The following is a 13,963-nucleotide window of genomic DNA, read 5'->3' on the forward strand; positions in this document are numbered from 1 at the left end:
CGCTTATTAGGTGCGAAGCACTGTTCTAAGCACTGGGGGAGATACAAGGTAATTAGGTTGTCCCACGTGGGGCTCACAGTCTTCATCCCCATTTTCCAGATGAGGTAACTGAGGCCCGGAAAAGTGAAGTGACTTGCCCAAAGTCACACAGCTGACAAGTGGCGGAGCCGGGATTTGAACCCATGACCTCTGACTCCCAAGCCCGGGCTCTTTCCACTGAGCCACACTGCTTCTGGGCATGGTTAAGATCTTCTAGGGCAAGAGGTCCTCTCCAAAATCCAGTACAAAAGGAAGCAGCATGGCCTAGTGGATAGAACCTGGCTGGAGAATCAGAGGACCTGGGTTCTAATCCCCCCCTGCGTCACTTGTCTGCTGTGTGACCTTGGGCAAGCCACTTCACTTCTCTGGGCCTCAGTTACCTCATCTGTAATAATGATGATGATATTTGTTAAGCTTTTACTACGTACCAGGCACTGTACCAAGCGCTGGGGTGGGTAGAGGCAAGTTGAGTTGGACCCAGTCCCTGTCCCATGTGGGGCTCACAGTCTCAATCCACATTTTACAGATGAGGTAACTGAGGCACAGAGAAGTGAAGTGACTTGCCCAAGGTCACACAGACAAGTGGCAGAGTCGGGTTTTGAACCCATGACCTTTTGACTCTCAGGCCAGTGCTCTCTCCAATCCACCATGTTGCAAAGCAGCGTGGCTCAGTGGAAAGAGCCCGGGCTTTGGAGTCAGATGTCATGGTTCAAATCCCGGCTCCGCCAATTGTCAGTTGTGTGACTTTGGGCAAGTCACTTAACTTCTCTGGGCCTCAGTTCCCTCATCTGTAAAATGGGGATGACGACTGAGAGCCCCACGTGGGACAACCTGATCACCTTGTAGCCTCCCCAGCACTTAGAACAGTGCTTTGCACATAGTAAGTGCTTAATAAATGCTATCATTATTATTATTAATGGGGATTAAGGCTGTTGTCCTTAATGGACATGACTGTGTCCAACCTGATTAATTTTAACAACAATAATAATAATAATAATAATAATAATAATAATGATAATAATGGCATTTGTTCAGCACTTACTTTGTGCCAGGCACTAGTCTAAGCGCTGGAATAGATACAGGACAATCAGGTTGGACATGGTCCCTGTCCCTTGTGAGGCTCACAGTCTCAATCCCCATTTCACAGATAAGGGAATTGAAGCACAGAGATTTTAAGTGACTTGCCCTAGGTCACACAGCAGACAAGTAGCAGAGCCAGGAGCCAGGATTAGAACCCATGACTTTCTGACTCCCAGGTTCATGCTCTAGCCACTAGGCAATGCTGCTTTTCTGTATCTACTCTGGTTTAGTGCCGGGCACATAGTAAGCACTTAGTAAATGCCATTAGAAAAAAAAAAATCTGCACTGGAGGGTGCTAAATCAGCCTGTTGATGCCAATGCTGAGATTCTTCATTTAGGCCCCATGTTAATTGTGATTATTAACTAAGCACTCTGGCCTGGAAGTCAGAGGACCTGGGTTCTGATCCTGGCTCCTCTACTTGCCCGCTGGGTGACCTGGGGGCAAGTGGCCTAACTTCCCTGGGTCTCAGTTTCCTCATTTGTAAAATGGGGATTCAATATTTGTTCTCCCTCCCCCTTAGACTGTAAGCCCCATGTGGGACAGGGACTGTGATTTCATTATCCTGTCTTTAGTCTCACTCTTTAGTACAAGCTTGGCATACAGTAAGGGCTTAACAAATAGCACAATTATTATTATAAGTTGGCAGGGAGTAGTGTCAGAGAAAAAAATGTGTACATATCTCTCTCCCCATTTCCTTTTTCTGCTCTCCCTTCCCCTCTTCTCTCAATCACTCAGTGGTATTTATTGAGTGCTTATGGTGTCCAGAGCACTGTACTAAGCACTTGGGAGAGTACAATACAATGGAGATGGTAGACATGTTCCCTCCCCACAATGAGCTCACAGTCTAGAGGAGACAGACATTAATATAAATAGATGATTAAATAATTTATAATACATAATTTATATTCTTCCCTCTCTCCTGGCTATACCCAACTCTCATCTTGTCCACCTCCAAATTCTTGCTTATATTGTCCCAAGGGCCTAAGAACTCCCTTTCCTACCTAATCTGCCAGACTTCAGCCTTCCGCATCTTCAAAGCCCTCCTAAAATCCCACCCCTCCAAGAAGTATTTAATTCTCAGCATCTCAAATCTTATCCCCCCTTCAGCGGCTTCCAACACTTACCATATGTGTTTATTATTTATTCCCTTCCTCAGCTCATGTGTCTGTATGAATAGTCGACTGAACAGCCAATTTTCATTTATTCGTTTTGTTCACTGCATTTATTTCATTCATTCAGATTGGGTCCCATCTGGTTATCTTGTATCTGCCCCGGGGCTTAGCGCAATGCTTGGCATTCATTCATTCAATCGTATTTATTGAGCGCTTACTGTGTGCAGAGCACTGTACTAAGCGCTTAGGAAGTACAAGTTGGCAACATATGCAGACGGTCCCTACCCAACAGCGGGCTCACAGTCTAGAAGGGGGAGACAGACAACAAAACGAAACATATTAACAAAATAAAATAAATAGAATAGTAAACATGTACAAGTAAAATAGAGTAATAAATATGTACAAACATATATACAGGTGCTGTGGGGAGGGGGAGGAGGGGGAGAGGAAGGAGGGGGCTCAGTTTGGGAAGGCCTCCTGGAGGAGGTGAGCTCTCAATAGGGCTTTAAAGGGAGGAAGAGAGCTAGCTTGGCGGATGGGCAGAGGGAGGGCATTCCAGGCCAGGGGGAGGACGGGGGCCGGGGGTCGATGGCGGGACAGGGGAGAACGAGGCACAGTGAGGAGGTTAGCGGCAGAGGAGCGGAGGGTGCGGGCTGGGCTGGAGAAGGAAAGAAAGGAGGTGAGGTAGGAGGGGGCGTGGTGATGGACAGCCTTGGCATCTGATGAATACCCCAGTAATTATTGTCCTGATTCCACCTCTGTTGAATATTTCTATGTCTGTCTCCCCCTTTAGAATTTAACCTCCTTGTGGGTGGGGAACGTGTTCTGTGCCTCTGTTGATTTCCTCATGAACTATGCACTGTGGACTGCAAGCTCCTTTTGGGCAGGGATCATGTCTACCAACTCTACTATACTGTACTTTCCCAAATGCTTAACCCAGTGCTCTGCACACAGTAAGTGTTCAATAAAGACCACTGATGGATTGAATGATCGACCACGCGCAGTAGGGACTCAGAAAGTACTACTCCTACTTATTTTCTTTCCTTTTCCCCTCCTTTTTCCCTCTCCACTAGGCTGTAAGCTCGTTGTGGGCAGGGACTGTGTCTGTTATATTGTTATATTGTACTCTCCCAAGCCCATCCGCCAAGCTAGCTCTCTTCCTCCCTTCAAGGCCCTACTGAGAGCTCACCTCCTCCAGGAGGCCTTCCCAGACTGAGCCCCTTCCTTCCTCTCCCCCTCGTCCCCCTCTCCATCCCCCATCTTACCTCCTTCCCTTCCCCACAGCACCTGTAAATATGTATATATGTTTGTACATATTTATTACTCTATTTATTTATTTTACTTGCACATATCTATTCTATTTATTTTATTTTGTTAGTATGTTTGGTTTTGTCTCCCCCTTTTAGACTGTGAGCCCACTGTTGGGTAGGGACTGTCTCTATATGTTGCCAATTTGTACTTCCCAAGCGCTTAGTACAGTGCTCTGCACACAGTAAGCGCTCAATAAATGCGATTGATTATGATGATGATGATTTAGTACGGTGCTCTGCACACGGTAAAACTCAATAAATACGATTGATTGACTGATTGACTCTTCCCTTCCCTTCCTTCCTTTTCTCCTCTCCCTGACCCCACTATCTGACCCGCTTCCTCTAGGTGTTGCCCATTCTCCCCCCTCCCCGCCAATTCAGATCTCTTTAATTGAAGGGTCTTGGAGCCTGGAAACTTGAGGAAGAGCCCCAGGCTTCTAGGGGGCAAGAGCTGGAGAAACCGTGCCTTGAGGATGGTGAATAGCCTCGGGAAACATGACGGGGTACTTGGGTTCCTCCCGCAGAGCCCCTTTCCCAGCATCTTCTCCTTCCAGTTAAGAAACCACGAGGTCCAGGAGAAGACAGAGGCAGGAAATGACTCCTTTCTTTTGTATTCTCTCTGAGTTCGGTTCCTGGCTTGTGACCAATTTAATTAGCAATATAGCTGCCTTCGCAGGCCATCTTTGCTCCTAGCCCGGATCCCGTCCCACCCCTCTCCCATTCTCCTCGGCCAAGACCTGGCCCAGAGCCTCGGAACCCCTTGTCCAGCCCATGGTGTCGGTTGGGTGGGGAAGACGGGGCCCCTGGCAGCCGCGAGTGACTCACACATTCCTCCCTCAACACTCAGAGGGCTGCAGAGGGGCAGCGCCTCGGCCTTGGGCCCAGCGGGTGAAAAGAGCAGGGCCTCTCAGCCTCTGACTTGCCCTGATGCTGCCAGGTGCCCTTGGGAGCCGACTGGTCACGAGCCCCTCCGTGTCGGCTAATTTTAGAGGCCTTCAGAGGTGACCCCGGAGGGTATGGCTGGGATCCTGGGGGCCAGAGGCAGAGAGAAAGAAGTGTCAGTGACAAAACCCAGCCCTCACCCTCTGAGGAGGCTGCCCACCCCATCTAGGAAGGGGGAAGCCCCAGGCAGGGGAAGAGGTGTGGTATTGCAGGTTTAAGTTTAGAGGAGGAGATTAGATCTTGAGACTCCTTAATCCCCCCTGCTCAGCTGGACTTCTCACTGACCCCTCACACCCGTCCTCCGCTCCAGCTCTGACCTTCAGAGGCCTCCCAAGATTTCCTCAACTCCAACCTGCTCTGACTCTGTCCCTTCTTGGGGCCTGGAGAGCTTCACAGACCTCTCTGACCCAGGCTAGATGCCTCCAACACGACAAATCCTCCTTAGAACTGCCTCTCCGTCCTCCCAAGGCCCCAGCCACAATGGAAAGTCCCATTCATCCTGCCCTGTAGTGATCAACCCCCTGGGTGTAAATTGGATTAAGGACTGTGATCTATGGGTGGGGAAAGACCTCTGGGGGATTGCACCCTGAGGTAGGTGCGGCCCCTGGGAGGGGGCAGACAGAGTCTTGGGGGATAAGGGGAGATGGGATCCCCGGGATGGGGCCACTGAGGAAGGTGGGAGCTGGAGTAGGTTGTGATCGGAGGTAGGCCCCCTCACCCCGGGCTGCGTGGCTCAGTCTGCCATTTGGCCGGTCTCCCTCTCTGCACTCTCAGAGATGGGGCTGTGGGCTGAAGGCCAGAGGCAGATCCGCGGCCCCGCAAGGCGCGGGAGGAAGCCGGGAAAGCGGGGGGGGACAGACGCACGGACACCAGGTGACACTCACACCCAGATCGGGTCTCTTTATTTCTGCACGAGACCCACTTTGGGTTTGAAGTCTGTCTGCTCCTTGGAGGAAACAACTTGAGCAGCCTCCCTCCCCAGCCGGGTCTAAGGCCGGACCGGGGATTGGATCCAGTCCCGCTCCCCATAGGCCCCAGCTCGGCCCCTTTCCTTATTCAGTGGCTCTGACGGGGGAGTCTTTGCCTCTAGGGCTTCAGTGCTGAATGGGGACACTTGGTGTGGGGCTTGAGGGATGGCCACTCCTGGGGTGGGGGTCTTAGAAGGGGTGTCCGACAGAAGGGCCCCGGGGGCTTGGCCGGGGACTCTGTTCTGGGTCCATGACCGCAAAGTTTGCTTCTCCCAGGAGACTGCAGCAAAATCCCAGGAGGATTCCAGTTCACCTCCCAGAGTGACTCCAGCATAAGTCCATTTCAATTCCAGTGTAATGCCAGCGAAACTCCAGTGCCCACCCAGTCAAATCTGGGGGACATTTAGTTCCCATTCAATGGGACTCTAGTGACTAGGTCAGTGCTGTAAGCCCCGGTCATTCTGCTTCCATTGCTGGAACTCGAGGGTGGGAGAGGTGTGTGTGTGTGGGGGGGATACCATCTCCCCTGTCCAGGAAGTCCTGTGAGGCCCAGTGACCCCACCACCCCATCACAGGTTGTCCTAGGCCAACTCCCCCCAACCAGGAACAGAGCAGGCACTACGGGTGGAAGTTCCAGTCTCGGGAAATGGTCCCCTACATATTGAGCCTTTCTCCCATCCCCTAGTATACTGTATACCAAAAGGTCCTCTCCGGGAAAAAACAAAATAACAACAAAAAATATATATATATTATATATATATGTATATGTATATACATGTAGAGCGTTCTGGAGAAATATACATTGAGATATGGCTATGATTCCAATGGGATGGATTCTGGAAACTCCTAAGCTCACCCCTGGAGCCCAGGCCCCAACCTGGATAGCCACCTACATACACACACGCGCACCCAGACAGAAGGATGGACACAAGCACACACAAACCCTCACACCGCCCCATCTACCAATACCAGTCCACTTTGTCCTCCAAAATCTTTCCCCGGGCCGTGACCTTGAACCCTTGGCCATTCTAGGTTGGCCCCTGATGTACTGGAACATTTTAGACTCGCTTCCCTGGCCCGGGAACATCCACTCTCCCCTCCTCGCTCTTTCCTGGCCAGTCTCTAGCTTCAGCCTAACTCCCCGAAGACGGCTCCTCGGGTCAGGCCCTACAGCGGTCTAGAAATGTCCCAGGATGGTCTAGAGCCCTCTAGTTTTTCCGCTGGGGCAGGAAAAGACGAACCAACCATCTGGTGGGAGCGGAAGTGGAGTGGGAGGACAGATGAAAAATTGGAACGGAAGTGCCTGGAATTGAAGTGTCGCTTGGGGGAGGTGGGGAGAGCTTCTATTTAATGAAGAGCGGCAATTCTGCAACTCCCCAAGGGGCATTGGGGGGGCAATTGACACCCCCCAGTCCCTCTCTGAGCCCTATGCTAAGCCCAGACCCTGTCCCCCAGTCATGGGGGGGCTGCTTCAGGTGGGGGCAGGACCAAGGAAGCAGGTGGGGCCAGCTCAGGGGGCGGGGTGAGGGCCAGGGGTGGGGCAAGGGATCCTCCCGCCAAGCTGCTGCTGGCTTCCTCTTCGTCCTCCTCATCACAACAGCTCAGAGCCACCTCGTTCTCATAGCAGAAGGCGGCAAGCGGGGGAGGGGGACTGGCCTTGCCAGCGGATGTCCCCCCCTGCTCATCCAGCTCCCGGGCGCTGCAGACGGGGGTCCCCGGGACCTCGTAGGTGCGGTGGAAGTGGCGGTAGTCCACCTCGTAGTGAGCACCCCGTTGGAAGAGCACGGGCTCGAAACGGTGGCCCCAGAGCAACTCGCCGGGGAGGTAGGATGAGCGGCACTGTGTGGTCATGGCTGTGGCCTCCACCATGCCCTCCAGGATGACCACCAGTTCAAAGTCAGCCCGGGCCAACTCGGCGCGGCCCAGCTCGTACAGAGGACTGGCAGCGTCGATCTCGTGGACGATGGTGATCGGGGAGACCAGGAAGATACGGTCGGTGCCCCCGTCAAAGCCCACATCCACGTCCACGTGGTCCAGGGGGATGTATTCACCCTCCGGGGTGACCCGGGGCTGTGGGTGGAAAAGGGGAGGAGAGAGGCGGAACGGAGACAGAGAAAGAGGGAGGGGAGGCACAAACGATCAGAAAAGGTGATTCAGGTTCAAAGATAGTGAGACGACACAGGCCGAGGACGGGAATGGAAAAAGATCGGGCCGGACCGGAAAACAAAGCAGGAGGAGACAGACGTGAGGGCGGGAAGAGAGAGTGAAAGAATTTTCATTAGCTAGACTGACAGAAAGTTCACAAGATGGGGAAATGGACACAGGGGAAAAGAAGGTTAAAGCCATAGGTCTTCTTAAGAAACCCCTGGACACTCCCTTCCTCTCCCCCTTAGGGGCCCAAGGCTTTCAACTGCCATTAATTTCTAGGGCAAAGAGCTTCAGGCATTTGGGGGATGTCTCTGCTCCGGAGACTTATGGGATATGGGATTTATAGTCTCCTATCTCCCTTGGCGGCAAGGAGTACAAGAGGCACGGGAAGCATGGGACGCAGTGATAGTCCTGAGTGAGGAGGGAAACTGCCAGGGGGAGAAGCTGGTTGACGGGAGGATGTTTGGAAAGGTGACAAAAGCATTCTTAGACTAATAGGCCCACAGTGTTAAAAAATAGAAAACCTCCTCAAGTAGTTTAAGAACTGGATCAAGAAGGGAAGACTCTACCTGCCAGAAGCCTCTGAAGTTCTAACCCAAGCATTTAGAGGTGCTGTGGCCTCAGAGGTCTATGGGAATTGGAATTTGGGGGCCTACAGACCTGGGGAAAAAAGAAACTGAGGAGGAATGAGGGTCCAGGAGGAGCAGCGTGGCTCAGTGGAAAGGGCACGGGCTTTGGAGTCAGAGGTCATGGGTTCAAATCCCCACTCCGCCAATTGCCAGCTGTGTGACTTTGGGCAAGTCACTTAACTTCTCTGGGCCTCAGTTACCTCATCTGTAAAATGGGGATTAAGACTGTAAGCCCCCTGTGGGACAACCTGATCACCTGGTAACCTCCCCAGTGCTTAGAACGGTGCTTTGCACATAGTAAGCGCTTAATAAATGCCATTATTATTATTATTATCTCCCTACCTGGAGCAGCTGGGCCCGGACGTGGGCCTCGACCAGATGGCTCTTACGAAGGTTGCCAACGCGCCACATGAGGCAGAGGCGGCCATCCCGGAGGGCCACCACGGCATGCTCACTGAAGACAAGAGTCTCGTTGCGCTTCTTGGGTTTGGCGATCTTGGCCATGATCGCGCCCACGATGAAGGCGTCCAGGACACAGCCCACAATACACTGCAGCACCACGGCCAAGATGGCGGCCGGGCACTCCTCTGTGACACTCCGGAAGCCGTAGCCGATAGACGTCTGTGTCTCCAGGGAGAAGAGGAAGGCAGCTAGGAAACTGCCAACTTGGGAGAAGCATGGGGAGGGAGCAGTGGAGGAGGTGCCGCCCACAGGCAGGGGCTCCAGGTCGCCATGAAGGGAAGCGATGAGCCAGAAGCTGAGGCCAAAGAGGAGCCAAGAGGCCAGGAAGGAGAAGGAGAAGATGAGAAACATCCAGCGCCAGCGGACGTCCACGCAGGTGGTGAAGAGGTCGCTGAGGTAACGCGGCCCGTGCTCGCTCAGGTGGACGAAGCGGACGTTGCAGTGGCCGTCCTTCTTGACGAAGCGGCCCCGGTGGCGGGCCCGCCGTCCCCCGCCGGCTTCCTCTCCCTCCCCGTCCCCCTCGGCGCGGCCATTGCGGCAGACCGTGGCCTCCTCGGCCTCCTTCTCGCCCCGGCCCCGCCCCGGTCCGCCAGCCCCGGCTGTGGCGCTGAAGCGCCGGAGGGCCCGGGAGACGCCCATGGGGGCAAGGGTGGGGCAGGCCCCGGGCTAGTGGAGGCAGGAGGCAGGCAGCAGGACCCTAGGTGAGGAGAGGGAGAAAAGAGGAGGGAGAGGGTCAGAGGGCATTTCTCCCATCAGCCATCGCTTTTGGGATGTTTCCCTTCTGTTTCCCCCCTTCTCAACTCTACCTTAGTTCAGGCTCCTCTTCAGTTCTTCAGTCCCACTCTTTCTCTCATCTTTTGGACCTTTGGACCAACTTCCCGCTCAGTTCCTCCTCAACCCTTCCTGTGACCCCTTTTCCTTCCTGTCCGCTCCCTCTCCGGGGCCTAGCTCCCTGTCTCCCCTGCCCTCAGGTCTAAGAACCGAAGACCGTGGCCACTGCCACAGTGGAGCGACCAGTAGGCCATCCAACCCAAGATCCTAGCTCTGACCCATGGCAACAGTGAAGAGTAATCCCTCAGCCTCTGCCACTAGCCCTCCCGGGCCTTTTGGTCCCACCTCTCCCAGCTCTCCAGTGTCCCACCGTTCCCCCACTTCAGGGCCCTCTTCCCTAGCTCCCCAGGCTCCTCCCCCTTGAGTTCCTCAGTCCCCCTGTCCCCTAGCCCCAGTCCCCTCTTCTCCGTTCCCCTAATTCTCTATGCTCTCAGCTCCAGCACCCTGAGACGCCCGGTCTCTCCCTCCCCGCCATCCTGCTGCCTCCTCGCTGGCAATGGAGGTGGGGCAGTTGGGGCGGGAAGGCCATGGGGCGATTTGAGGACCAAAAGCCATTGGTCCCATCCCTCCCCCTCCCACCAACGCTTCCCTTTCTTCCTCCCGCCCCCATCCCCACCTCCCTGGCCCCCAGAGAGCCGCTTATGTTTCCATATAAAGCAGATGTGCAGCTTAGAGGACGTGGAATTTCATGTCAAAGTCAATATCTAATCTGGGGCCGGGCAGCCCCACCCCCTGCTCCACCCTGGCCCAGCCCCCTCCATCCTGGCTGCATTAACTTCTCCCAGTCCCAGAGAGCTCCGTTTCTTCTGAGACCCCCTGCCCCTACTCATTACAGTGCCAGACCCACTCATTCATTCATTCAATCATATTTATCGAGCGCTTACTGTGTGCAGAGCACTGTACTAAGCGCTTGGGAAGTACAAGTTGCCTTGGAAGCCCCAACACCCGCCCCCCAACCCTACCTGCCCTGTTGCCCAGTCTTTTCTCCCCAGAAGCCAAAAGCCCAAATGCCCCTACCTCCCCAAGCCCCTGGAGCCAAGCCCGAAGGAAGTATTCACAAGCGAGGAGGTGAGAGCTGAAGGGAGAGAGGAAGACAGAAATAGAGGAGCCAAGGGAGAGAGAAGGAGAGTTGGGAAGGCAGAGATCCATTAGACAAAGTAGTTGAACGGAATGAAAGCTAAGTGGAGAGATGGACCCAGAAAGTGAGAGACGGGGAAAGTAGATCAATAGTTAAAGAGAGGTAGACGGGTGGGATGGAGAGATGCACAGAAACAGAGATGGGCAGATTGGTAGGGAAGTGAAAAACAGAGAAACAGAGTGGAGACAACAGAAAAGAGAGACAGTGGGAGAGAGAGACAAACAGGTAGGTAAACGAATAGATTGTTTGAGGAAATATGGGAGAAGGACAAAGAGGCCAGAAGAAACAGAGACCAAAGGAGACTGGCAGAGAGAGACGGTAGGTTGGATCTGGATACAGATGAACAGACCCCAAAGGCCAAGCTAGTCACATCCTCGCAGTCCTCCCACCCAATTCCCCCTGACTTTCCATCCTTCCAGCTCCCAAGTTCCCTCTGCCCTCCCGCTCCTCGTTTCGGGTTCCCCGGCACCCTGGGGATTTGGGTCGGAGGGCCAGAGGTTACCTGCCAAGGTGGTGGCCCCCCGTCATGGCCTCCCCCTACCCGCCTCTCCTCTCCCGTCTCTTGCTCCTCCTCGGTCCCTAGGGCTCGGGGCCAGAGCCGGGCCCCCCCCAGGTCCAGCTGAGGCCGGAGTGCTGTTGGGGCTGGAGGTGGCAGATCAGGGGCCGCTAAGGAGGCTAGAGGGCTGAGGGAGGGGGCGGAGGGGGTGGAGAGCAGGGGAGGAGAGGGCCAGGAGGTGGGGCCAGGGCCGGCTCCGGGAACTGCAGAGGGAAAGACGGTCCAGCAGTGGAGGGGGTGGTGAGGAGCTTGGCTGGGTGCCTGAAAAAGTTGGAGGGAGGTAGAGGAGAGAGACAGAGAGAGAGAGAGAGAGAAGGAGGAGGTAGGGCCAGAGACATAGAGTCACAGTCAGAGAGGCAAATAGATCAGACAGAGACAGAAGAGAACAGCAAAAGCAGGAGGAAGTCTCAGGGATGGGAGGGAGACACGGACAGAAAAAGATGCGAAGGGAGAGAGAAGTAGAAACTGTCAAGGCACAGAGGGTCGAAGGGGGGAGGCAGAGGTGAAGAAAGAGACAGAGATAAAGGGAGAGAGCTGAGGATAAGAGAATGAGGGGGAGAAGGAAGTCCCCTGCCTAGCGCAGAGATGGGTGAGTCAGGAGGTCAGAGCCAGGAAGGGAAAATGCCAGGAGGAGGCAGCTTCCATCCCCTTGGGTTCCTCGGCCCACTTCGTTCCAGTTGGCTTAGGGCCACCTCTGCAGAACAGTCACCCCGGGATTCTGCTTCTCCCCCACCCTGGGGAGAGCGAGGGAAGAAGCCAGGCTGGTAGAGGCTCAGGCCAAACCTGGGGGAGTCTCACCCTTTCCTGCTCTTAGGTGTTCCTCACTCACAAATGGTCCCCCAGACTCTGTTATTCTCCTTGATCCTTCTTCCCTTTACTTTCTCTCTACAGCTAAAGCACCCTCTGAGTGAAAGCTCACTGTGGGCAAGGAACATCCCTACCAACTCTGCTGTTGGTACTCTCGCAAGGGCTTAGTACACAGTAAGTGCTCAGTAAATACTATGGATTGATTGATTCTCTTCCCTTCTCTATCTTGGATAATGTACGTCACTCCGAAATTGGGATGGGGGGGGCGGGGAAAGGAGAGTAGAAGTAAGGGGAAAAGGTCCCAGGGAAAAGAGACTAATGGGAAATGTAGTCTGATGTGCTAGGTTGAGGGTGATTGTCATCTAATACTGTATATGAGAGAGGGACTCTTCAGCAGATCACTGAGGATGTAGTTTAGTGCAGAGGATTACGGGAACTGTAGTCTGGTTCAGAGGCTATCGGTCATTTAATCTGCTGAGACTAAACACCTATTCTCCTTCCTACTTAGACTGTGAACCCAATGTGGAACAAGGACTGTGTCCAACCTGCTTAACTCGTTTCTACCCCAGCACTTCGAATGGCACTTGAAACATAGTAAGCGCTTACAAATGCCATTAAAAAAAAATAAAGAAACGCAATAGCGCACGGGAGCTGCCTTGTGATGGAAAAGGGGCTAATGTAAATTGTAATCTGAAGGAAATTAAGGGTTTGTGATGGATGAACTGGGTGGATTCCTGATGGCTAAACAATAAACAATCCTGATGGTTGTATTTTCTTTTCTCTGTGGGCAGGGAACCGTGATCAGCTTCAGTGGTACTTTCCCAAATGTTTATTACAGAGCCTTGCACTCAGTTGTTGCTCAATAAATACCCCTGGTTGATTGATCGTTTAGTCTCCTTTCCTCTTGTTTAGCAACCTTCTTATCTTTCCGTCTGACCTGGGTAGTTCTTGTCCATCACCACCTGGAATGGAAAGGGAGGAAGCAGGGAGCTGATGTTTTGGGGATTCAGATTCCTGGGAATCCTTACTATTTGAGGGTCAGGCTGGCGCTGAGCCTCAGTGTTGTGATCAGGCCACTGCAGAGTCTCAGCAATCACTCGCTCAGAGGTATTTATTGAGTGCTTACTGTGTGCAGAGCCCTGTACTAAGCACTTGGGTTAGTACAATTCAAAGCTCTCCATCACCTTGCCCCCTCCTACTTCACCTTCCTTCTCTCCTTTTACAGACCAGCCCGCACACTCTGCTCCTCTGGTACTGACCTTCTCACTGTGCCTCGTTCTCGCCTGTCCCGCTGTCAACCCCTGGCCCACATCCTACCCCTATCCCTCCTCACATCCGCCAAACTAGCACACTTCCCCCCTTCAAAGACCTACTGAAAGCTCACCTCCTCCAGGAGGCCTTCCCAGGCTAAGCCCCCTTTTCCTCTGCTTCTCCTCCCCTCTCCATCGCCCCAACTCCCTCCCTCTGCTCTCCTCCCCTCCCTGCCCTACAGCCCTTGTGTATATATGTACATGTTTATTACTCTATTTATTGTATTAATGATGTGCATATATCTATAATTCTATTTAATTATATTGTTGCTATTGATGCCTGTTGACTTCTTTTGATGTCTGTCTCCCCCTTCTAGACTGTGAGCCCGTTGTTGCCGAACTGAACTTTCCAAGCGCTTAGTACAGTACTCTGCACACAGTAAGCGCTCAATAAATATGACTGAATGACTGAATGAATTACAATATCATCATCATCATCAATCGTATTTATTGAGCGCTTACTGTGTGCAGAGCACTGTACTAAGCGCTTGGGAAGTACAAATTGGCAACATATAGAGACAGTCCCTGCCCAACAGTGGGCTCACAGTCTAAAAGGGGGAGACAGAGAACAAAACCAAACATACTAACAAAATAAAATAAATAGAATAGATATGTATATATCTATATATA

The 13,963-nt window shown here is 53.0% G+C and overlaps 1 protein-coding gene across 2 annotated transcripts; it reads right to left on the reverse strand.

The window, feature by feature from the left end:
• Positions 1 to 6,235: 6,235 nt before the first annotated feature.
• KCNJ14 (potassium inwardly rectifying channel subfamily J member 14) lies at positions 6,236 to 11,286 on the reverse strand. Of its 2 annotated transcripts, none has more exons than XM_038752776.1 (3): positions 11,163 to 11,286; positions 8,572 to 9,388; positions 6,236 to 7,522 (listed from the first exon to the last, which is right to left on the reverse strand). In XM_038752776.1, exons 2-3 carry the CDS (start codon positions 9,328 to 9,330, stop codon positions 6,908 to 6,910), a joined length of 1,374 nt encoding a protein of 457 aa, XP_038608704.1. In that variant the 5' UTR covers positions 9,331 to 9,388; positions 11,163 to 11,286; the 3' UTR covers positions 6,236 to 6,907. The 2 variants fall into 2 exon arrangements, with proteins under 2 accessions (XP_038608704.1, XP_038608703.1); XM_038752775.1 differs by lacking the exon at positions 11,163 to 11,286 and adding an exon at positions 9,498 to 9,848.
• Positions 11,287 to 13,963: the final 2,677 nt, after the last annotated feature.

This window comes from Tachyglossus aculeatus, chromosome 10, assembly GCF_015852505.1.
Source record: "Tachyglossus aculeatus isolate mTacAcu1 chromosome 10, mTacAcu1.pri, whole genome shotgun sequence".
Lineage (NCBI taxonomy): Eukaryota > Metazoa > Chordata > Mammalia > Monotremata > Tachyglossidae > Tachyglossus > Tachyglossus aculeatus.

Coding starts and splice junctions, on each gene's coding strand:
- KCNJ14 (XM_038752776.1), bottom strand. CDS start 9,330: ATGGGCGTCTCCCGGGCCCTCCGGCGCTTCAGCGCCACAGCCGGGGCT. Junction 7,523..8,571: donor TCCGGGCCCAGCTGCTCCAG/GTAGGGAGATAA, acceptor TTCCACCCACAG/CCCCGGGTCACCCCGGAGGG.